The 24,039-nt window shown below is 37.7% G+C and overlaps 1 protein-coding gene across 1 annotated transcript in view; it reads left to right on the top strand.

Moving 5' to 3' along the window:
* Positions 1 to 4,450: 4,450 nt before the first annotated feature.
* The window catches only part of SCG3 (secretogranin III), a 34,672-nt gene continuing 15,083 nt past the window's right edge, over positions 4,451 to 24,039 (top strand). Inside the window, exons 1-10 of the mRNA XM_045449741.1 lie at positions 4,451 to 4,897; positions 5,599 to 5,651; positions 6,155 to 6,200; positions 6,296 to 6,511; positions 11,064 to 11,206; positions 12,202 to 12,351; positions 15,045 to 15,222; positions 18,067 to 18,183; positions 20,810 to 20,893; positions 23,009 to 23,140. Of these exons, the coding sequence (XP_045305697.1) occupies positions 4,807 to 4,897; positions 5,599 to 5,651; positions 6,155 to 6,200; positions 6,296 to 6,511; positions 11,064 to 11,206; positions 12,202 to 12,351; positions 15,045 to 15,222; positions 18,067 to 18,183; positions 20,810 to 20,893; positions 23,009 to 23,140 (1,210 nt within the window). The 5' untranslated portion in view covers positions 4,451 to 4,806. The remainder of the gene's footprint in view (positions 4,898 to 5,598; positions 5,652 to 6,154; positions 6,201 to 6,295; positions 6,512 to 11,063; positions 11,207 to 12,201; positions 12,352 to 15,044; positions 15,223 to 18,066; positions 18,184 to 20,809; positions 20,894 to 23,008; positions 23,141 to 24,039) is intronic.

The following is a 24,039-nucleotide window of genomic DNA, read 5'->3' as shown; positions in this document are numbered from 1 at the left end:
ATCCATCTATATACTGTCTATAAGAGACTCATTTAAAATTTTTTTTAACGTTTATTTATTTTTGAACAGAGAGAGACAGAGCATGAACGGGGGAGGGGCAGAGAGAGAGGGAGACACAGAACCCAAAGCAGGCTCCAGGTTCTGAGCCATCAGCCCAGAGCCCGACGCGGGGCTCGAACTCACGGACCACGAGATCGTGACCTGAGCTGAAGTCGGACGCTTAACTGACTGAGCCACCCAGGCGCCCCTAAGAGACTCATTTTAGACCTGAGGACACTTTCAGATTGAAAGTGAGGGGATGGAGAACTATCTATCATGCTACTGGAAGTCAAAAGAAAGCTGGAGTAGCTAGACGTATATCAGACAAACTAGATTTTAAAGTAAATATTGTAACAAGAGATGAAGAAGGGCATTATATCATAATTAAGGCATCTATCCATCAAGAAGAGCTAACAATTATAAATGTTTATGCCCCCAACATGAACACCCAAATATATAAATCAGTTAATCACAAACCTAAGCAATTTTATTGATAATAATATAGTAATTGTAGGTGACTTTAATACTCCACTGAAGACCAGAGATGAGCTGGTAATCCTTGTCATTTTATTCATTTATTTATACAAATAGATTTCCGGATGCTGTAAGGATGGCTGAGAAATGAAAGATAAGTAAAACAAGATCCTTTCCTTTGAGGAGCTCATAGTTTAGTGGGATAAATAGCTAATGGGATAAATTATGTAAGGTAATAATTATAGTATAAGATACAGTTTTATAGAGATATATATAAAATATTTTCTTAGACAAAAACATGCACCAAAAGGACATATACCAAAAGTTGGTGGTTATCTCTATCAGATTTCCCCCTTTTTGCTTATCTGTATTAGCAGAATTTTCCTTCAATGTATATTTATTGTTTTTGAAATAAGGAGAAAAGAAGCATGTTCAAAAAGCAGCACAATGAGATACATGCTGTATTGGAAGTATGCACAGTATTATAAGGAATAAACTAACTTGTCTGGGGAAGATAAAGAAAACCTTACAACATGTATCTTTTTTATCTTACACTCACATATACCTCTCACATGTTAGCCAAAAGTAATGCATGGCCTTGTTTTGATCCTAATCCAAGCAAACCAACTGTCAAAATATTTATAAAGCAAGTGGGGAAGTATTAATTCTGACTGGATATTTGATGATACTAAGGTAGTATTATTATTATGAGATATGCTAAGGGCATTACAGTAATGTTAGGAAAAAAGAATCCTTATCTTTTAAGTAAACATACTGACTTAAATATGGATGCAATGATACGAAGTTTGGGATTTTTATAAGTAAATAATCCATTGGAAGTGCAAAGTTGTTGGGAATATAAAATAAAAAAGTGGTTATGAGTTAATGATCTTTAAGTTGGAAAATGAAATCATGGCAGTTAATTTCAATATTTTCTCTAATTCTATGTTTGTTTGAAATCTCCTATAATAAAATTTGCAATAATTAATATAATGATTTTTCTGTAATGAATAAAAACATCCTTCAAGTATCTCTATCTTCAAGACTCAGCTCAAAAAGTGTCTTCTCCCACCAGTGAATGAGGGCATTACAAGCAATCCATGCGTGTGTTCACCTATACACAAGAAGCATTGACAAACTCCCTGTGCATTGTACATTGTCTACTTCATGATCATCTGATCTGTGTCAATGACACTTGTAATTTCAACATGTATTTTTTATATTATTCAATGTTTATAGTGTACTTACACACAATAATCAAATATGTTAATATTTTATTATTAACAAAAAAGAGATATCTTCTCTTTGAAACCTTGCCAGACCATCCATTTCATTATTTGCACCCTACCTGAACTCTGCACGTAAAACAGAGGACCCATAACACGCTTTTGTGTTTATTTGCTCACTTACATTGAAATGAGATCAATATGTAGGATTTGTCATTCAGTCAGTAAATAGTTGTGTTGTTATAATCACAGTCCTTTCTTTTTATTAGGCTGTAAGACTAGCAGTGGCCATCTTATTTGTTTGTTTTTGTGTGCCCAACAATTATCTTAATACTTGCTACATTTCAAGTGCTCAATAAACATCTGCTAAATGACTAAGTGAAACTTAGGATCACTCCATTCAGACCTACACTGTGTCCAGCAGAAACATCCATAGGACTGAAGAATATAAACTAATCCATGCCTTACAGTTTATTCAGTGTTCCATGGTGATTTGATCAGAAACATAACATGTTTCTAGATTCGGTGTCCACTTAATACAGTCGCCTTGATTCCAAATGGCAGAGAAAGGTTAAACACCTTTAAAATTTTGGGGGGTAAGCAATGCAATGTGCTCAGTAGCCATCTCTTACCTTCATTCTACCCTGAGCCTCTCTCTCAACTGCAAGCATATTGAGGGGAGAAGTGAGTCAGAAACAGGACAAATAAGAGAGTGAGGCTAAATGGGTGAACAGAAATGTGAGGTACGGGCTTCTGGTTATGAAATGAATAAGTCACTGGGATGAAACATACAGCATGGGGAATGTAATCAGAGGTATTGTGATAGCGATGTACACATGGTAACTACGCTTGTGGTGAGCACAGCATAAGATATACAGTTGTTGAATTACTATGTTGTACACTTGAAACCAATGTTACATTGTGTGTCAACTGTATATCAATAGGAAAAATGGAGGAGAATGAAAAGAAGAATAAAGTGAGACTGAGGAATCAGGTGAGCAATACAGCGAGTGTCAGGATTGGTGAATGACTATTTCACATAATATTCAGTGATGTTTCTTAAATGCTGAAAATATTTTATGATTTATTTTTAAGCTGTGTCTTTTATAATATTCTTGGCATCAAAATCACTTGATTGAAACATGTACCATTTGATCCCCACAATAACATGAGGTAAACAGAGCTGGTCCTCTCTGTTTTAAAGAAGAGGAATTTGGGGTGCCTGGGGGGCTCAGTCAGTTAAGCGTCTGACTCTTGATTTTGGCTCAGTTCATGATCTCACAGTTCTTGAGCTTGAACTCTGTGTCAGGCTCTGCACTGACAGTGCGAGCCTGCTTGGTATTCTCTCTCCTTCTCTCTCTCAAAATAAATAAATAAAAAAGAAGAGTAACCTAAGGAAATTTACCCTTCACTCAGCTGAGATTATAAATTGTGATGATTTTTTTTAATGCAGTATACTAGTATGCTGGGATAATAATGCTATGTTATCAGTGCCAAGAAAAAACTATTTGTCTTGAAGTAGCTGTTAGATTGAAAGTACTCTTCAGATTCTAAAGGGAAGTATTTGAGAGACTTCCAAACTCAAAAACCTTCAGAACAAGGGATATTTGTTTGTTAGCTTGTTTGTTTGTTTGTTTTTAGGTACTTGAATGACTAAGTTGCTCCTTGAAAAGCAAGGGTGCAGAAATCAAAGGCCTGATTGTGCTGAATCCTTCTATTTGGTCATTATTCAGACTGGTTCCCAGCATGCCACAGTCCAAAGGAAAGGTTCCAAGCTCTGTTTAAAAATCAGAAACTAAAGAGCTTACTCAGCACCCTGCTCACATTACTGTTGCTTGTATTCATCATTTAAAAGTCTTTTGATAACTCCTTTTATGCAATGATGTTAGGCTTCGGGGAATATTCTCAGAATGTAGGAAGCACCTCCTGACCCAGTTATGATGTAAATACTTTTTGTGACTATCTTCTCTCTTCAAAGACTTCTGAAACAGCCAGGCTCTTAGGCATAATTGAATCCTGGGGGAGAATTTTACAGAAATGTTTCTTGGTTTGTTTGTTTTGTGGCACTTGTGGTGATGAAGAGGAAGCTTTCCCCTTAGTGGGGAAGGGAGAATTTCACAATGAAACTGGCCCTTGATGCTTACCTACTCAAGACTGATGAGGACATCTATGCTTGGGGAAACAAATAATTTTATTAGTTCTGTTTTAGCATCTAGGACAGTAAGAAAGTGTAACGACAATCTGACTATTTGAAACAATGTTCCTTGAATTTCCCAATTCAAAAGACTGCATAGAGCTAAGAAAGAAATAAAAGTACTGAGAGACGTTTTGTATGTCAACTCAAATCACAAAGGCAGGGCTTCTCTACGGATGTATGTAAGAATTACATCTACCTTTTGGGTACAGCAGGTGGAACAGAAAGAAGGAATTCTGGGGCAGATATCCCAGAACTATCCCAAAGCAAAAACCTTCATAAAAGGTTATCTCTCCTTGACAGGTGCAAGATCAGGGAAGTCATTTGGTCCTTGAGGTAACGTCTAGTTGGGAAGTTACGACAATGACGTCCGAGCTTATGGCAATCCAGGTGACCCTGAGCGCAGGGGCACCCGTAAGACTGCGGCACAGAAAATACGCTAGCTTGCCAGTCTCCCCTCCCCCCTTACATTCTCGGGGGATTGGAGTAGCGTTGGTGTCGCTGACGCCATCCCTTCCCGCCTCTGGCTTTCAAGGAGCATGCGCTTCCTTCCTCACTTCCTCTAAAGGAAGGAGAGTAAGGCTACGCCCTAGCGGACCCGCGGCCGGCTTCGCGTCACAGGAACTTCAGCACCCACACGGCGGACAGCGCTCTCCTCCACCTGAGGACCTGACTCCCGAGCGCCTGGAGCCTTTCTAATCGCTTTACTCTGCAGCCGCGCGGAGCTCCGCCGGCCGCTGGGTCCCTGCCACTCACCCTCCCCACACCCTCCCTCCTAGCTCTTCCTGTTTTTACTCCTTCTTTTCATTCATAACAAAAGCCGAAGCTCAGGGAGCCCGGCGCCAGGCTGTATCTGAAGCCAAGCGTAGAAGAATGGGGTTCCTTTGGACCGGCACTTGGATTCTGGTGTTGGTGCTCCAAAGCAGCCCAATTCAAGCTTTCCCCAAGCCGGGAGGCAGCCAAGGTACGTGGACACTTTTCTTCCCATCTCCCTTTTATTTCGCCACGGAAAGGTAAAGCTTGGCATAATCCCGTGAACTGTAAATCACCTTGCCTCGTTTTCTGATCAGACAGTATCCGTGCATATTGACAGAAATCAGTTCGAATTTAGAGCAGGAAGACAGATTTTTTTTTCCCCTACACTTTTTGAATGATAGAGTAATAACATGGGTTGTTTTGAAATACCTTATTCTGAAACGGGGCTGGGGGATGATTTTTCTGCCTTACAAAGTGGCCTGTTTTTTGTCTATTTTTTTTTTCTAGTTGTTTTATAACCTTTCTCCGATACTTTATTCATGATATGTGCAGTATATGATAAAAGAGCTTTTAATGTGCTAATAATGCCAATCCAAATTATGCTCTATCTAGTTGAAAACAGCTAGTGAGCCAAGTGTTAGAACTATATGTTAGATTTCTGGGCAGAAAAATAAAAGTGCAATTTTATTAACTCAGTAAGTACACCAGGATAATAAGCAAGGCAATGTTGATAAAGATTGTTATTGTATAATCTTGATTATCTTTGTTAATACATATTTTTGTTCCACAGTCATCCAAAAACATTTATCTTAATATTTGTTTTTCTTTTTTGGAGATTTTATGTAGTAAGAGACATAGCGTGTCTTTCCAGTGCACAATTAAATTTATATTTGTGTTTGGTGATTCTAGACAAACCTCTACATAATAGCGAATTAAGTGCAGAAAGACCTTTGAATGAACAGGTAGGTCAAAAGTAAAATTATAAACGCTATTTCATTTTATTTTAGTTATATTTAATGTAATTATGCTGTAACATTTTAGCTATTTTGAATTCACAAATTTCAAGAGCTTAATAATACATTGACAGAACTTAGGATGGAAAATATAGTTTTGGAAATTTGTATATCCTGACAGTTATATACATAGAATTCTGTATAATACATAAGACTGGCTGTATAATAACCCAGAAAGCTCAACATCACATCCATTCTATTGTAAGGCTGCTTAATTTATCCGAGATTTATCTCTCACCAATATTATAGGAGAGGGAATTAATATTTATAGACCATCTGCCCTTTATTTTATCTCATTTAATCCTTATGGTAGTGCTTTGACACAGAAATTATTATCTACATTTTCAAATAAGAAAACTAAATCCCACAGAGATTGAATCATTTAGCTGTCATATTGGATAAGTGGGGGAGCAATGATTTAAAATCAGGTCTATCTCCAATTTACTTCCTAGATTGCTGAAGCAGAGGCAGACAAGATTAAAAAAACATACCCTCCAGGTAAAAAGAAATTATGTTGATATTAATTTAAATAATGTAGGTTATGAAAATCTTAACTAAAATGGATGTGTTGGGCTTGGGGGCTTTTCTTCCAGAAAACAAGCCAGGTGAAAGCAATTACTCCTTTGTTGATAACTTGAACCTGCTAAAGGCAATAACAGAAAAGGAAAAAATTGAGAAAGAAAGACAATCCATAAGAAGCTCCCCAGATGATAATAAATTGAATGTGGAAGATGTCGATTCAACCAAGAATCGAAGACTGATTGATGATTATGATTCTACTAAGAGCGGATTGAATCATAAATTTCAAGGTAAATGAGGAAAAAGAACTTTTGCTTCCTATTTGCTTGCTCTAATTTGGAGTTTCCCATTGTGGGTTAGGAGAAAGTCCTACATTTTAAAAACAGCCATTATACATTCATTGTCCTTTATTAGTCAGGACCAAAATGAAGAGAAAGCCCAGTTTCTTCTGTGAGGCCTAAGCTCCACAGAAGCCCAAATTTTAGTTTCTCTTTTTAAGTTTCCTTTACTGATGCTTTGAAATCAACTTCAATCTGCTGTCTATATTTTATGCTATTAAATTCATTTTAACATTCCAATTTATTTTAACTATGAGTACAAAGAAAAAAATCTTTAATTCTCAACTAATTAAATCAAAAAATATTCCCCAGAAAAGGTGAAATATCATTATTTTCTTCTCAATGTTCTCTTCCTAGTCATATCTTTCTCCATAGGTCATTCTAACCTTTTCATGGCCTTAATTACCATCCATAACCTGATGTCTCCTAACACTAGCCCAGACTTCATATATATGTATGTATATATCAGACTTCATATACTGCATATATGACTGAAAAACAGTCATCTCAGTTGTTTTCCAGCTCCAGCAGGCAACCAGTACTTTATACACACACACACACACACACACACACACACACACACACACACACACACCATACATATCATACATATAAATGATCTATATTATATAATGTATATATATTATATAATATATATAGTAGGGTTTTATCCCTCTAACCTTGATCACCACCAAGATCACCATCCTTGATCACCTTATCCAAACTCTAATCATGTCTCACTTGAACTACAGCAAAATCTTCTAATGGACCTTCCAGCATCCACTCTGCCCTTCTCCAACTCATAGCAGCCAGAGTAATCTTTTCAACATACAAGTATGAGCTTGACACTCTTGCATAAAACCCATTAGTAGATTCCCATTTCTCTTGGGATAAAAACCAAAAGCCTTAATGTGGCCTCCATGGTCCTGCAAGGACAGGTTCCTGTGTTCATCCAATACACATAATCTGATAGAAACCTGTTCCTTTCACACGTGACACTTAATGCAATTTGTAATTTTACATTCCTAAGTGCGTCTACTTATGATTTCTGCCTTTCTCCTTAATTAAACTGAAAACTTCACTAGTACAGAAACATTGTAGCTCCAGTATCTGAATGCTTACGAATTCACTGCATGAATAGATGAGTAAATGAATGAATGAACAAATAAAATAATATATACAAGGGAATAAACGAACTATTGTACCTAAGCATTGATGAAGAGAGTGTGTTTTCTGTGCTGAGGACCACTGCTTAAGTGTGACTACAGATTTTCTTTAATGTCCTTATTCTGTTCCATGGTCACAAGAGCATTATGCTGGTTATCTCCACCAGAACACAACTATCAATAAATTTGACTTTCATTGGATATCACAGGCTGAGGAAAATTCAGAAGTGTGTTGTATATGAATGGGATAAGGGAGATGGTTTATATTTTGAAAAATTTCATATAGCATACTACTCAAGGAAATTTCTTTTGAATTCTACTTTTAACCTAAAATATTTAGACTAGAAATAGACACTGGGTATAGCTTCATATAAAACAGTTTCAACCACTTTGACTGAACTTACCATTTGATTTAAAAAAAATTTTTTAATTAGTCTAATGTTTGACTACATTTTTTTTTTTTTGGTCAAACTGGTTGTATATGCAGGCAGAGGCATAGATCTGTTTGTGATCCAACCACTAACCTGAGTAACTTATTTTAAATAGTTCAATATTTTATTACCATCCCAAATGGGTTTATAACTATGAAGTACTAGCCCTGACAGCTCTAGGTTTACCCTAGGAGTCATTCAAGCCCACCTGAAATTACAGAGAAGATTGTTGGAGAGAGTGGGCTCTATGAGTGAATTACTGGTCTCCTCTCATTCCTTGGGAATCCTGGAACCAGGTGGGTTTGGGAACACCAAGTTAACTGGAACCTCAGAGGCATGTAGACTTACATCCTAGAAGGGAGAGTAAGGAAGCCGAACTTCTGCAGGGTACTTTCACACTTTTAGGAAACCTCCAGATGGGCTTGTAGGGCCCATCACTTCTCCTTTTCTATGTTTTCTATAGTATATGTGATTCAGGATTTTTCCAAATTTCTTTTATAAAGCAGTGTTTCAGGGCTCCTGAGTGCATTCACCAAACAGACATTCATTGAGCAATTGCTATGTTTCAGACTTGAACTAGACAGTTAGCTCTGTGTAGTTAGGTATCATGCCTAAACTATTTATCAGTGTGTTTCAAGTTCTGGCCCATATTAAGACTTTAATAAAAATGTACTGGACAAATGAATGTCAAGTGCCATAATAGATGCCAAGGATTCAAAGAGTAACTGGGAAGATGATGACTTGGAAGATGGCCCTTTCACACCCACTTAGGATGTTGCAGCTGCTTTAAAAAAGTTATGAACATTGAACTCATGTTTGGCTTATATATGTAGGAGGGTAAAATACTCCTTGATGAGAAAAAAGAAGTCACTCTGAGTAATTCTGTCCATTTTAGAGAAGCCATGGAAAATCAATGGAAAGTAAAGAGCAATGCCCAAGTGGTCAACTCTTAACCCCATCTAGCAAAGGTCTGCTAGTGGAGTCCTAAGTTCCTGGCTCAGGAGAATGCAGCAGTGCAGCAAAGCGAAGAGGCTGTTTCTTCAGAGTGTTGCTTATGTTCTCCCTGTTATGAAGTAAATGAACTGAAAAACAGTCATCTCAGTTATTTTCCAGCTCCAGCAGGCAAACAGTATGCTTTCTTTTTTTCAGATCCTGAGGGATTAAGTGGGAAGGGAAATAAATTTTTCCACCTCTGCATAGACCTTGGGCAGTTTCTGCTTCACATTAATCCCTAGAGTCAGTCTTACAACCCACAAATGGAAGCATCAGACCTAAATAATAATCTCTGCTCCTGAAAAAAATGGATAATGAACCCAATTTTCAGTCAGTCTGGAGGGGAACTGATCTTATGAGGTTTTTTTTCTTAGGGTCTTTTCTGCTTATTAGTCACTCTGGTACACAGGGCTCGAAGGGCTCATAGCTAATGGATTGGTTGACAGTTCAGCAGTAGTCTACCACCAGGAAACTTCCAGTTCTCCGTCTATAATCACCCTACTCAGTTTCCTAAGCTTCTTTTCAAACAACAAGAAACTGTTCTGCCTAAGGCAGCATATATCTTCAGGTGTATAGATTCTAGAAGAAAGGTCATGAGAGAAACTCCTTGTCTGAATCCCCAAAGCCATGGAAGAAAAGGACAGGATCAGATTAGAAATATTAGGCTCTTCTTTCTTTGAGTAAATATGATCAGAATTATTGGGGCGGAATTTGACCAGAGACTCAATTTCCATTTCTCTAGAAGATAATCGTAGTTCCTTTTTTTTCATGTACAAATCCACTATATATAATGACATTTAGTTTTCATATAATACTGCACATTAGCTTTCATATGGTACTTGGCAGTTTAAAAGGAACATTTACATCTTATTTCATCTGATCTGCATAAGAATCCCATGAAACAGATAATCCTATTATCTCCCTTTACAGTCATCCAAGGATATAGAGGTAACAGTGGTATCATGGGTTAAAATTCTGATCTTTCAGATCTGCTAGAGGTGACAGGAGGAGTTAAGTGCCTTGTAAACTTGCACATATTAACATATTGCTTGATGTGGTGTAGGTTACAAAAGACAAACGGATCCCCCGAGAGTTTTCTTGGATATGCCACCAACCCTACTGTGTCCTTCCTCAGGATGGGCTCTTGCTGTACTCTGAAGTAATGTTGCTGGTGTATTCCCAGGAAAGCTAAGGATACGCATTTGCAAACATCTCTGCAGAGATTTACATAGATTTACATATTGCTTTGTTCAAATCTGTTGTCTCCTTTTAAAAGTTTAAATTTCATACACATAAAGTAAGTTCCCTATTCTCTGGAGTAAGGGGCTTATCACATTAAGCTGTCTTCCATAAAGGAGTTCTGACACATGTTCAGTTAGAAGTAAATATTTATTCCAGATAAGTCATAAAATCTTTAATACACCCTCTCTGATTCTGGGTGTGAGGTAGATTCCCCCACCATCAGCCCAGGAATTTGCCAGCAGAAGAAATACACATGTGGATGTTACCAGTCTACTCCTTGTGTGGAAATGGAATATCAAATTATATAATATGTAGAAGAGTGTTTTGAACAATATGGCATACTATACAAATGTGGCATACTGTAAAATGTAAAAGTATAATCTTGTTTGTATTATTAGAATAAAAAAATAGAGAGGCCTTTTGTGGTGTCTTCAGATCTTCCTTTTTCTTACAGTCACGTAAGAAGATTTCAGAATTTCCATTATCATCATAGGTTCTTAACTTTAAGCAAAATTATATTTCAAACCAACAATTTAAGTGAACGAAGCAGTATCATAAATACATTCCAAATATATCTAAGTGTACAAGAACAAGGTATAGATTGTAAGTATAGTATGATCCTGAAATAGGCCTATGATAACTATAATGTGAAACTGTGATTGCTCTGTCTAGATGATCCAGATGGCCTTCATCAACTAGATGGAACTCCTTTAACTGCTGAAGACATTGTCCAGAAAATTGCTACCAGGATTTATGAGGAAAATGACAGAGGAGTATTTGACAAGATTGTTTCTAAACTGTTGAATCTTGGCCTAGTAAGTCATGCATGAGAATAAACCCATTTCTTAGTACAGTTTGGAATTTACTAAGAAGCCAAGCCACATGATCCGAGTTGTAGCCAAGTGTTTATAATACATCTACTTTATATTAGACACGGTAGGTTTTGAGGACAAATATGACAACATTCTTTCCCTCTAGGAACTTATAGTCTACCAGAAGAGCCACACAAATACGCACATGTCCACAATGCAAGCTGCATCAAAACCATAAAAGCAGTTCAGCATGCCAGAGGATGGACCATATCCAATTGGGCAATAAAGAAGAACTTCAGAGAAGGAAGTGTTTAAAGTCAGCTTAAAACAGTTAGGCAGCTCCTGGGTGGCTCAGTCAATTGAGCAACTGACTTCAGCTACAGTCATGATCTCATGGTTCACGGTATTGAGCCCCGCATCAGGCTCCCTACTGATAAGCATGGAGCTCACTTCAGATCCTCTGTCTTCCACTCTCTCTGCCCTTCCCCTACTTGTGCTCCCTCTCTCTCAAAAATAAATAAAACATTTAAAAAAAGGATGATTAGGATTTAACCAGCAGCAGTAAAATATACGTGAATTATGAGAAGAGAATAACAGGAACAAAGGCATGCCGTGTTTGGGAAACTGTAAGCAATTCAATTTGATCCTCTCCCAGCCAGGCTCCCAGCCCTTATACAGCCCTGACAGGCTTTACTAAGGTCCTAAATGTGCCTGTTTCAGAGGTTCCCTAGTCATGACTTGTAGCTGACGGTTGAGAAATAAGTGTTCCATAGATTCCAACAGACAGGACTAATCACTTGCATGGCCCAAAGGCACTTTTTCCCAGGAGTTCTGGGGAATGTCCAACAACAAACAGAGGCATAAACAAGGGCTATCTAGAAAGAAGGACCAGAAGATTCTCTCATTGCATAAAAATGTGTTCAAGTTCAGAGTTTAGTCTAGATTTTTTAATCATAAATATGAGAATAATAGTTACATATGTTTTTACTTTTTAACAGATCACAGAAAGCCAGGCACACACACTAGAAGATGAAGTAGCAGAGGTTTTACAAAAACTGATCTCAAAGGAAGCCAACACTTATGAGGAGGAACCCAATAAACCCATAAGCGTGACTGAAAGTCAGGCTGGAAAAATACCAGAGAAAGTGGTATGTATATGTGAATTCATATGCATATGTTATGGATATGTGTATATATGCATGTGCATGAATGTATGTGTCCACCTGTATTTGTATATAATTAATATAATCTGTATATAAGTAATACCTCACTTGGTGCCAGAGAAGATTTGGAGTATGTGACACATTTAACCCACATAAAATATATACTCACAAAATATCAAGTTAAAACATATAAATCAACTCTATGTTGAAAATGAAGATACAGGTTATACTATATTACACAGTAAAGGTTATGTCTTATACTCCACAGTAAATTAATCCATAACGCTATGTGGCAATGTTATAACCATTCCACAAAACGACTGCTTGTATAATGTCAGTGAACTGAAATCAAATATTTCGCAGCTCTTTCGGTATATAACTTCTGTTCACAGAATGTCATCATCTGCCTCCAGATCCCAAAAACAGAAACTTGGGTTGATTTGGTCCTCTGCCACACCAGCCTGTATACTCCCCGGAGCTAGTTGCCTGAATATGCTTCGCCATTCTATCCTGTGCTCTTCCACCTGCTCGTTCCTCTTTTCTTTGGTTCAGAGGCCTGGAACTGTCCTTTACTTAGACTAGTCATCCACCCTTCTTTCCCCTCCCTGGACTCTGTGCCTCTTCATCTTTTCTTCTGCATCAGCCAAGCTACAAAAATCTTTCTCCGCTCTTTGAATTCCCTGTAAAACTCTAGATGAGCTGACCACAGAGGGTTATATATAAGAAAAAAATCAAACTCTTCACCTCTCCTATTTTCTCCATCACAGCATCTAGACCCATGGCTCCTCATCCCCTCCAACGTCTTATCCCAAATACAAGAAAAAAGAGTGTATAGGCTTACAATCCTCTTTTAGAGGAGGCTAGAAAACAGAAATTGGGTCTGCATTTTTTTTTTTTACTAGATAGCATAACAGCTCTTTTGCTCTCTCTACTTCCAATCTCCACCAGCTTTCATTTTTTTAAACAGCTTTTAAAGATCCATCCAAAACATTTTTGATTTATCAAAGGGCTCATGACATTCACTCAAGCTTACCATCTGAACTGAAAGTGACACAGCTACTGTATTTTCCTTCATTCCCATTTTGTACTCCTTTTTCACCCATCTCTAAAACATTCATATGCTTGACCTGTTTGCTCATGTCATTTAAATGCATCGATGCAAATGAAATATTAATTCACTCAATAAATATTTATTGAGGTATCAATTATGAACCAAGCACTGGAGATACAATGCTTATTTCAAAAGATAGAATCCCTGCTTTCACGAAACTTAAGGTCTAATGGAAGAAGTAGATGGTCTTCAAATACTTACATATTTTCATTTCAACTGCCTCAAGTGAGGAAAGAAACATGGTTCTATAAGATTTCATAAAAAGGGAGCCTATTCTGGACTTAGGCTCAGGGAAGGCTTCCCTGAGGAAGTGACTTGAGCCAAAAACTGAAGGCTGCGACCGTGAGAGGCCGTGTGTAGAGAAGAATGTGTGGAGTATCTAAGTGTTGCAACAAGGGCAGGGTGGCTGCACACAGAGAGAGTAGTGAGAGATAAGCCAGGGGAGGTGGACCCAGGCCAGACCAGGCAGGGCCTTGGATTCTGATCTTCATTGTAGGACCAATGGGAAAACACTGCAGGATTTTAAGCAAAGGAGTTATGTGACCATACTTTTTAAAAGATAACTCTGGGGGCGCCTGGGTGGCGCAGTCAGTTAAGCGTCCGACTTCAGCCAGGTCACGATCTCGCAGTCCGTGAGTTCGAGCCCCGCGTCGGGCTCTGGGCTGATGGCTCAGAGCCTGGAGCCTGTTTCTGATTCTGTGTCTCCCTCTCTCTCTGCCCCTCCCCCGTTCATGCTCTGTCTCTCTCTGTCCCAAAAATAAATAAAAAACGTTGGAAAAAAAATTTAAAAAAAAAGATAACTCTGGCTATAACATGGAAAATACAGTGAATAGATTGGAAGTGGTTGATGTTACATGGTTAGAAAGTCAGAGATGAAAGCAGCTTGGACTAGAGCCAGGTAATGGAGAAAGAGAGAAATGTACAAATTTGGGATAAATCTTGAAAGTAGAGCCAACAAGACTACTGATGAATTATATGGAGGAAATGAAGAGGGAGTGACAAGGAAGACTCTTAAATTTCTGTTTAGTCCACTGAATGGACAATGGATCATTAACTAAGATGCAGAACACTGGAAATGGATCAGGTCTGGAAGAGAAGTGTCCTGTGTACCCTTCCAGATAGCTCTTAACATTTCACGGAGAAGTCCCCAAGGTGTGACTGCTCTGTTGGTGTTAGATGTTCTCACATGATTTCCTGTATCTTGGCACCACACATTCTGTAACTTTGAAGTTCTCCTGCTTGGTAAAAGGCAGTCTTATGAGAAGACATTCATGAGAACTGATAGAGGAGAACTTGGCCAAGTGGGAACCTAGAAATTCCCTGTCTATTCTCCAGGAGCAGGAGCCAGGGTCCTCAGGTGAAGCATATGTCTGTCAGCCCCAGTGACCTTTCTATGTGGCTAGATGCCCATATACCTGGAAAAGGGTTTGATCCTACAGGAGCTTGCAAAGGAAGAGGTGTTATTTCACTTCACATTCAAGGGCACCAAAGAGGAAAGAATCAAGCTGGAATGTAATTAGCTCTAACAAAATGTTTATTTTTTATTGATTTTTTTCCCCCAATGTAGACTCCAATGGCAGCAATTCAAGATGGTTTTACTAATGGACAAAATGATGAAACAGTATCTAATACCTTAACCTTGACAAATGGCTTGGAAAGAAGAACTAAAATCTACAATGAAGACAACTTTGAGGAACTCCAATATTTCCCAAACTTCTATGCACTACTGAAAAGTATTGATTCAGGTAAACACTGTTTTCTGACCATGTGGAATAGAAACAGTAATTCCAGGAAATGTGTGGGTGGGTTTTTTTCTTCCTGTTTTCAGTTTCTAAATGCAATCTTCAATGAAATTTATTGTAACCCCAGGGAAAAGAGTTCACATCAATTTTTTTCAAAAGAAGTATGCTAGTCATAGAAATATTTAGGAAAGGATAATCATGAAAGGTGGAATTTCAGGATAATTTAATCTTCTTGTTAACAGAGGGTTCATTTATTTGTTCAGCAAACAGTCACTGAACATGTTTGGGACATTGAGGTGAGCCCTGTGCAGATGAGGAGAGAAGTCAACATCCCTGCCTGACCTGCTCAGCCTCAAATCTTATTGTAAATCTTTAAAAAACAAAAAAAGGCTACATTTATTTTCCTCTATTAGTGGGAACAGTGTGTATAACATAATTTATCCTTTTATTTTATTATATTTTATTTTATTATTTTTTTATGTTTATTTATTTTTGAGAGAGACAGAGACAGAGTGTGAACAGGGGAGGGGCAGAGAGAGGGAGACACAGAATCGAAACAGGCTCCAGGATCTGAGCTATCAGCCCAGAGCCTGACGCAGAGCCCGTACCCACAAACCATGAGATCATGACCTGAGCCGAAGTAGGACATTTAGCCAACAGGGCCACCCAGGTTCCCCCATAATTTGTCCTTTTAAAAACAATTCAGATTTTTGCTTTTTAGACACTTTCAGCTTCAGTCTTGAAATGAGTTAAAGTAAACTAAGCATTGGACCACAGCAGACAGGGGCCCAAAACACACTTAGAAACGGGTATGTTTTTTAAAAAACTAAGTCCTTATTTTGCCTTGTTCCTTTCTCTTACCTGTACACCAAAATAAGTTAACTGAAGATTTCATTTCATCTCTAATTTTGATTAATCTTCAAGGAAGATAATAATGGGCAAATTTTCTATGGTTGTTATTGTCCAGACAGATGTTCTGCACTGCCTTCTGGTTTTTCCTCTTCCTTTTCAAAGATTCAGCCCCAGAAGGAAAATTTGTAATAAATATTTCCCCAAGAAGTGACTTTAGAGTATGCTTTCATTTCTGGAGAACACCCATTTGTCCTTCAATTCCAGACATTGGCCAGATGGCATCAGCCCCTCTGCTGGTGTCTGAAGGGCTTGTATATCTTGAGGGTCCATTTTGAGCCATCTTGCCCCACTGGATGGCAAATGCCCAGGTCAGAACTTTTGTCATCTTGGTGAGTCACTTCTTGTCAGTGTCAGCATGACACCGAACACCTATACAGATGTGACCTTGAGGAAATAATGTGATGGCTGAAGTTATTTACTAGTGCTTTTCCAGGATCTCTTCCCTATCTCCTTTCTCATCTTTCTTCTCTCCCAACCTTGAGGATTTCATGATATTTGAAAAAGTCCACTGTATGGAATATTTTTTTATTTGTTTTATTTATTTTATTTTATCTTTCAGTTTCCTTGACCTCATACTTTATTTCTTTTATATTTATAGGGTTTTAATTTAAATACTTACACTAAGGTACTTGATAGTACCCATCCCTCTCACCCAAGGTCTGAACCAATGGAGAAAAAATAAAACAGGTCGAAATCCAAAATATTTCTGATACTGGTAAAGACTGGGTTGTAAGGGTTGTAGAACACAGCATAGCGTGAGAGCCAAAATGGGCTTGCTCACTCCCTATCCTCAGTCTAATTGTTGGAACAGCCAATCCTTAGGATAGGTTGATTTATAGAACAGGCACTTTTCTCAAGTCCCTGACTTCTACTGTTCCAGGGGAACAAAAAAAAAAAAAAAAAAAAGAAAGAAAGATTCCAAATCCCTATCAGTCAAGAAATGTAGAGTAATGCCCATTGCCTACCAACTTCTCTGTGGGACGGATGAAAAGATGGAGGGAAAGGCTAGGAGTATTTAGAAGAAATCCTCATGGCCACTCAAAGAATAGGGAAAATGGGCTCTCCTCTAGCACCTTTCTTCAAAAATGGAAATTTTTTTTAATTTTAGAATTTTTATATATATATATATGTATATATATATATATGTATATATATACACATACACATATATGTGTATGTATATATATGTAGATGTAAATAATAAATATACATAGTTATATATTCTGAACAACTATGGAATGATCAGCCATTTTCTATCAAGATGCAGAACAGTATGTCAAATATGAAGAGTTCCCAAGAAACAGTTAATAGTGGTTACCTGCAGGGGGTAGGAGTTGGGGGATAGGAAGAAAATGTTATTTTCACTATTATTTACTTCTATACTGTTGGAATATTTTTAGTACATGCATATATTCTTTCAAATGAAATAAAGTCTAGAAAGCAATATATACTGCTATTAAAAAGTCAACCTCACATTAAAAAAATAAAGATACATGTATGTTTTTATTTTCAAATATTAAGTTTGATTAATGAAAACAGGCCATTCTTGCCTTCAAAAACATATAGCCTGAGTAAATAAAAATTGGTGGGTCACCAATCTTACAATTTCCTTTTTGATTTCATATTACCTCAGGTTGCAAACTGTCTCTTTATCATCTATTAGTAAAATATTTTAGATTAAAGTACATCTTTTTAGAAAAGTTATAATTGCCCATTTCTGAAGAAGTTCAGTACATCTATACATTATCCTATATTCCCAATTCCAGCTCCCAATGCCCAAGTCTTATTACACTTTTTATAAATTAAATATATGTGGTTTCAGCTATAAATGTAGAGAGAAATATTTCAATCAGATGCTGTACTTCATAAATTGACACTGAAAGAGGAAGCTATACTCCACTAGTTTTTTAAAAATTATTTTGTCCTTTTATATAGAAAAAGAGGCGAAAGAGAAAGAAACACTGATTACGATCATGAAAACCTTGATTGACTTTGTGAAGATGATGGTAAAGTATGGCACAATATCTCCAGAAGAAGGTGTTTCCTACCTTGGTGAGAGTCCAATCTGTTTTGTTTTTACTATGATAGTTTTCACTGTCCAAAGTCAATTAGGGATTTGGCAATAACTACCTCACAAATTTTATCATTCATGCCAAAACAGTCTGAATCGTCTGAGTAACCAGAATTGTCCAGCTTGATAATGCATACAAATAAAATTAACCAGGAGTTTTCAATTCTTTATAGAAGCAGCTTGAGTATAAACATTTCATTTTGTCTTATTAACATTTTCTAATATCTCCATGGAGACCATTTTATTAAAATTTGACCTCTTTTTTTTCAATTGTTTTTGGATAGTCAGGACTAAAAGAGTTGATTTTAGCCAGTGAGGTCTGGATTAGGCTGCAGAAGTTGTGCCTCCTGGTCCAGTTCTGCCACAGACCAGTTTTGTCCCATGGGGCAAGGCACTCACCTAGCTGGGCCTCAGTTTCTACATTTGTAAAATAAAGGATGTTGTGAACTATAATGGGGCTGGTAAACTACTGCCCATGGATCAAATCTGGCCCATTGCCTATTTTTCTATAGCACACCAGCTAAGAATTACTTTTACGTTTTTAAATGGTTGAAAAAAATATAAAAAAAGAATAGTAGTTCGTGACACTAGAAAACTATATAAAGGGGCACCTGGCTGGCTCAGTCAGTAGAGTGTGAGACTCTTGATCTTGGGGTTGTGAGTTCGAGCCCCACAGAGGGTGTAAAGATTACTTAAACAAATACAGTATTTTTTTAATTAAAAAAAGAAAACTATATAAAATTCACACTTTAGTGTCCATAAATGAAGTTTTATTGGCACACAGCCACATTCCTTTGTTTCAGTGTTGTCTATGGCTGCTTTTGTGCTACAATGGCAGAGTTGAATAGTTGCAACAGAGACCATATGGCCCACAAAGCCAGAAATATTTACCATCTGGCCCTTTGGAGAAAAAGTTTGCTGACCTTTGATTCTTTGAGCTTTGTGCATAAGCTTGGATGTTCTTTGTGCATGCAGGTTGTTTTGTTTTGTTTTGTTTTGTTTTGTTTTTTAAAGCCTTTGGTTTTCCTGCTTGGTCTAGTTAATCAATAAGTACCATTTATCTATGATGTCCTTTGGGGAAGGTGACCTCACAGCCCCTTACTCTGATCTCTGATAGAAGAGGAAGATTAAACAGAAGAGAAAATCTCATAGGACAAAATAATTCAGAATTACTCTCTATGAACTCAATTTTTTTTCCACATGAAGATAGTTTTACTGTTTTTTTCTCATTATAAAAGAACATATTCATTTAAAAAAATCAGTCAGTGCAAAATTATGTTAAAAAAGAAGTAAAAAAAAGTCACTCATGATACCAGCACCCAGGTGACAGTCTATTTGTACCTGTTCAGATGTTTTTCTGTGTGTGTATGTGTGTGTATGTGCACCCATGTACCTTTGTCATCTCTTTCTTTGTTTTATCTTGTTTAAAAAAAAATGGGGGGGCGCCTGGGTGGCGCAGTCGGTTAAGCGTCCGACTTCAGCCAGGTCACGATCTCGCGGTCCGTGAGTTCGAGCCCCGCGTCGGGCTCTGGGCTGATGGCTCAGAGCCTGGAGCCTGTTTCCGATTCTGTGTCTCCCTCTCTCTCTGCCCCTCCCCCGTTCATGCTCTGTCTCTCTCTGTCCCAAAAATAAATAAACGTTGAAAAAAAAAATTAAAAAAAAATGGGCTCATGTTATACATAGTACTTTGTGGCCTATTTAATTCAACAGTAGATCAAAGACATTGTTTCAGATCAATCATTGCTTCATACCAATACCCTGTAACTCAGAAATTCCATACTTAAGTCATTTATCCTATGGAAATAGATTAGAAATGCCACAAGGCTTAGGTACAAGGTAGATATTTCCACTACTACTTATAGCTGTGCTTTTCAGTATGGCAGTGGGAAGGGAATTCATCGCCTCAAGTAACTGAGGAGTCCAGGGATGGGGATAGTTTGACTTTGGGTTTGTAAAGTCCACCAACAGTGTTAGGAATCTATCCCTCCCCATCTCCCAGCACTGACTTTCCATATGTTGATTCATTCTAGACAAGCTGCTCCCCTATGAAAAAAAAAAAGATGGTTGGCAATCTCCATCCTCACAGTACAGGAATCCTGGCAGGAAAAGAGCTTCTTTCTCCCAGTGGTCCTAGCATTGAATCTCATTGGCCTGCCTTGTATCACATGCTCCTCTTTGAACCAATCACTCAGCCCAGGGTGGGTGTAGACCCTGAGGAACCAGGCCTGGGTTATTACTCCCCACTTGAGGCAAATATGTCGAGAATGGGAATGGTCTGCGTTCTCTAAAGGAAAACCAAGGTATAGTTACAGAAAGTGTTGAGGAGGCCCAGACCACAGGTGTCCATTAAAGGCTTCAACCCCGGACATGTTCTAGCAGTGGCCACAGAGATGTGGAAGAGGCTTCTGCAATTAACTGAATAGGAGGCTGAATTAAGGATCCCAAATAGTACGGAATAGTAGATTCCTAGAAATAAAATCCATATCAAAGTATCTTAATTGCAGTGTTAATATTGTGGAATTACGTTGTGATATTTCTGGTAAGGATTAAACAGTTGATATCATCCTTCAGAAAATAAAATTATATTTTTTCTCTTCCTCACTCCAGAAAACTTGGATGAAACTATTGCTCTTCAGACCAAGAACAAGCTAGAAAAAAATGTTACTGACAATAAGAGCAAACTTTTTCCAGGTATGATTTATTTAACTATTTTTCTACCTTTGAGCACAATAACCCTTTGAGTGGTAAATAATTGCTTTAATAAACATTGATAAATAATTAGAGATTTCAAAAGTTTTAAAATCTGAAATCCTACGATAGGATTAAGTAGCTATAACCTTGGCTATTTTGTGGCTAGTCTCAGCATAGAAATCTGACCCCAAAAAGCATTGAAAAGAAATGTAGGTCTTTCCTGAAGATTCTTAGGAGGTGGCTTATGGGAAAAGGAGGAGGCTACATCATGAAATTTCCTACATACATGAAATTTTCCTTTCAGTATTTTTTTCTCTCCCAAGAGCACAGTTTCTCCAGACCACTATCCCTGGTCACCTGTCTACTCCACTGGCTCTCGCCTCCCAAGTCTTTTCTCTCCTCTGAGATAGTCTATGCCCCTATGTTGTGTGATTCCCCCTCTTGGTTTCTTCACTTCTGCATTTCCACCCAATACAACACAGAAACAAGCTGTGCAAAGGAGCCTGCTTTGAGGGGGGGAGGGAGGAACAAAAAGAGGAAGGATCACAAGTTCTTAAGCACGATTTTGTGTCCCTTTCACAGCAGTTGTGTACATATATTTGATGGAATACTATATAGCCTTTTAAAATGATGTTTTCAAGTAATTTTCAATAACCTGGAAACATCCTTCTGTGATGATGTTAATGACAAAAGAAAGTGACAAAATTATACTGCAACTATGGAGAAAAATTACGCATCAAAAAATATAGAGAGGGGCACCTGGGTGGCTCAGTCGGTTGAGCGTCTGACATCAGCTCAGGTCATGATCTCACAGTTTGTGAGTTTGAACCCCGCATCAGGCTTGCTGCTGTCAGCACAGAGCCTGTTTCAGATCTTCTATTCCCCTCTCTCTCTTGGTCTCTCCCCCACTCACACTCTGATGCTCAAAAATAAATAAAATATTAAAAAAAATTTTTTTAATACAGAGAGATCGTAGCACTAGTGGAGGTTTTCATAATGAGAGTAACTGACTCATTTCTTTTTTCTTTTTTTTTCTATAGTAATAATGTTTTTACTGAAAAAAAAACAAAGCTTTTTGTTAGACTGCTTGATGTTTCCTATTTTATTTACAACAGGGATACATTGCAATTGTTTTCAAGTGGTTAGCTACTTTAAGGTTTATGACTTTTTAAAATTCAATAGAAGATAGCCAGAAGGAAATACAGTTTTTTTCAACTCTTGTCCCCTCACTTTTTTTTTTTTTTGAAGTATAATTGATATGGAAATTAGTTATTTTTAAGTGTCAAGTGAGCAAAGATTATCCCATCTTGACAGCAAGGGTCCAACTCTCCTCTATGCATTAGGGTAACCAGGGATAAGGGAATGTGAAGAAAGAGGCAGAGGAAAGAAGTCCTGCGATAGCCCCAAATTCTTAGGTGCTACTCATAGAATGTTGTTCAAAAATACAACATCATGGAGAGGTTGAACAACAACCAAGTTATTTTACTTCGAAATGAAGACTCAAACTTACTTTGGGAACTGACATATGCCACTTCATTGGCTACCTTGATTATAGTAAGGAAAATAATCTATGTTCTAATGACACAGTAGCAGAAGGGAAAGAACACTAAACCAAAATCTGGAAAGTTGGCGCTTTGGCCCAGCTCTTTTGCTAACTCGGTGCATATCTCTCCCATTCTGGGCCTCAGTTTCCTCGTCTGTGAAATGGGGGAAGGAAGCTGGACAATCACTAGATTAGACAATCACTAAGATCGCTTTCAGCTTGAAAAATGATCCGACCTGGGGCGCCTGGGTGGCTCAGTCGGTTAAGCGTCCGACTTCGGCTCAGGTCATGATCTTGCAGTCTGTGAGTTCGAGCCCCGCGTCAGGCTCTGTGCTGACAGCTCAGAGCCTGGAGCCTGTTTCAGATTCTGTGTCTCCCTCTCTCTGACCCTCCCCCGTTCATGCTCTGTCTCTCTCTGTCTCAAAAATAAATAAACGTTAAAAAAAAAAAAAAAAGAAAAGAAAAATGATCTGACCTTACGCTGTACCCTTTCAACAAATTTATTTCTACATTACAGATTGGTTAATGGATAGGAAATAGGGTTCTAACAACAGTGCTCAATCTGATTACAGCACCATCAGAAAAGAGTCATGAAGAAACAGATAGTACTAAGGAAGAAGCAGCTAAGATGGAAAAGGAATATGGAGCCTTGAAAGATTCCACAAAAGCTGATAACCCAAGAGGAAAGACGGATGAGCCAAAAGGTACGGAATTAACAGCTCTAAGTTGGCAATGAAAGTGGGGGAAGCAAAAAATTTCACCACACAGGTTGATCAAAAATGCACACCCCACCAAATCTGCGAAATCAGCACCATCTGTAGAGGAGAGATTCAGCACATGGTATCTTTATCTGAATAGCAATCTTTTTTAATGGCCTTGAGTCTCTGAGAATGGCAAATTGGTTTTATCTTCTGATGGGCTTAACTGTCCAATGGACTTTTGTGCTTGGAGAGGAATGCTTATGACCATTGTGCATTGTTTAGTGTCTAATCTGATTTATTAACTCATTAAGCAATATTTCTTTAAACATAATTAACATTCCTCTAAATGTTACTTATTTAAGAAAGTAATCAAAATTTACACATTTAACAGAGCATATTTCCTTAATCATTTACAATGATAGAAATGTGACACTCTTAAGGACCTGATTAAAAATCATAAATCCAATATATCAAATTTCCTTAAATAACCTAAATGTCTTTAAAAGCAAAAAGCACACATTAAATGAGCCCAATAATTACAAAACTTATGTTTTTATTGTTATTCTTACACATTCCTGAGGTCCAATTTTTTTCTGGCTTAGTAAGTTTATGTGATACAAAATTTACTTCTTCCCAGGATTTTAGAGAATTTACTACACCCTTAAAGAAAAAGATCCTGGGCAGGGGAAGGGGCACAGAGGGCGGAGAAAGAAAGAAAAAGAAAAAGACCTTATGAGGATGCAAGGTCTAAGTTGTTAACCCTTTGATTTCAGATCAGGATGAGGATCTGGTTGTATAGGCCAGTGGTTCAAGCCCCTTTTACTATGAAGTGTGCTAGTTATACCATGGAAAATATATCTATCTTCTGAAACTGTCTATACCCAAAGTTGTGAACAGATGAC

The sequence above is a fragment of the Leopardus geoffroyi genome, chromosome B3 (genome assembly GCF_018350155.1).
Source record: "Leopardus geoffroyi isolate Oge1 chromosome B3, O.geoffroyi_Oge1_pat1.0, whole genome shotgun sequence".
NCBI lineage: Eukaryota > Metazoa > Chordata > Mammalia > Carnivora > Felidae > Leopardus > Leopardus geoffroyi.
Note: the sequence above shows the minus strand (reverse complement) of the source record. Positions and strands in the feature narration are given on the sequence as shown.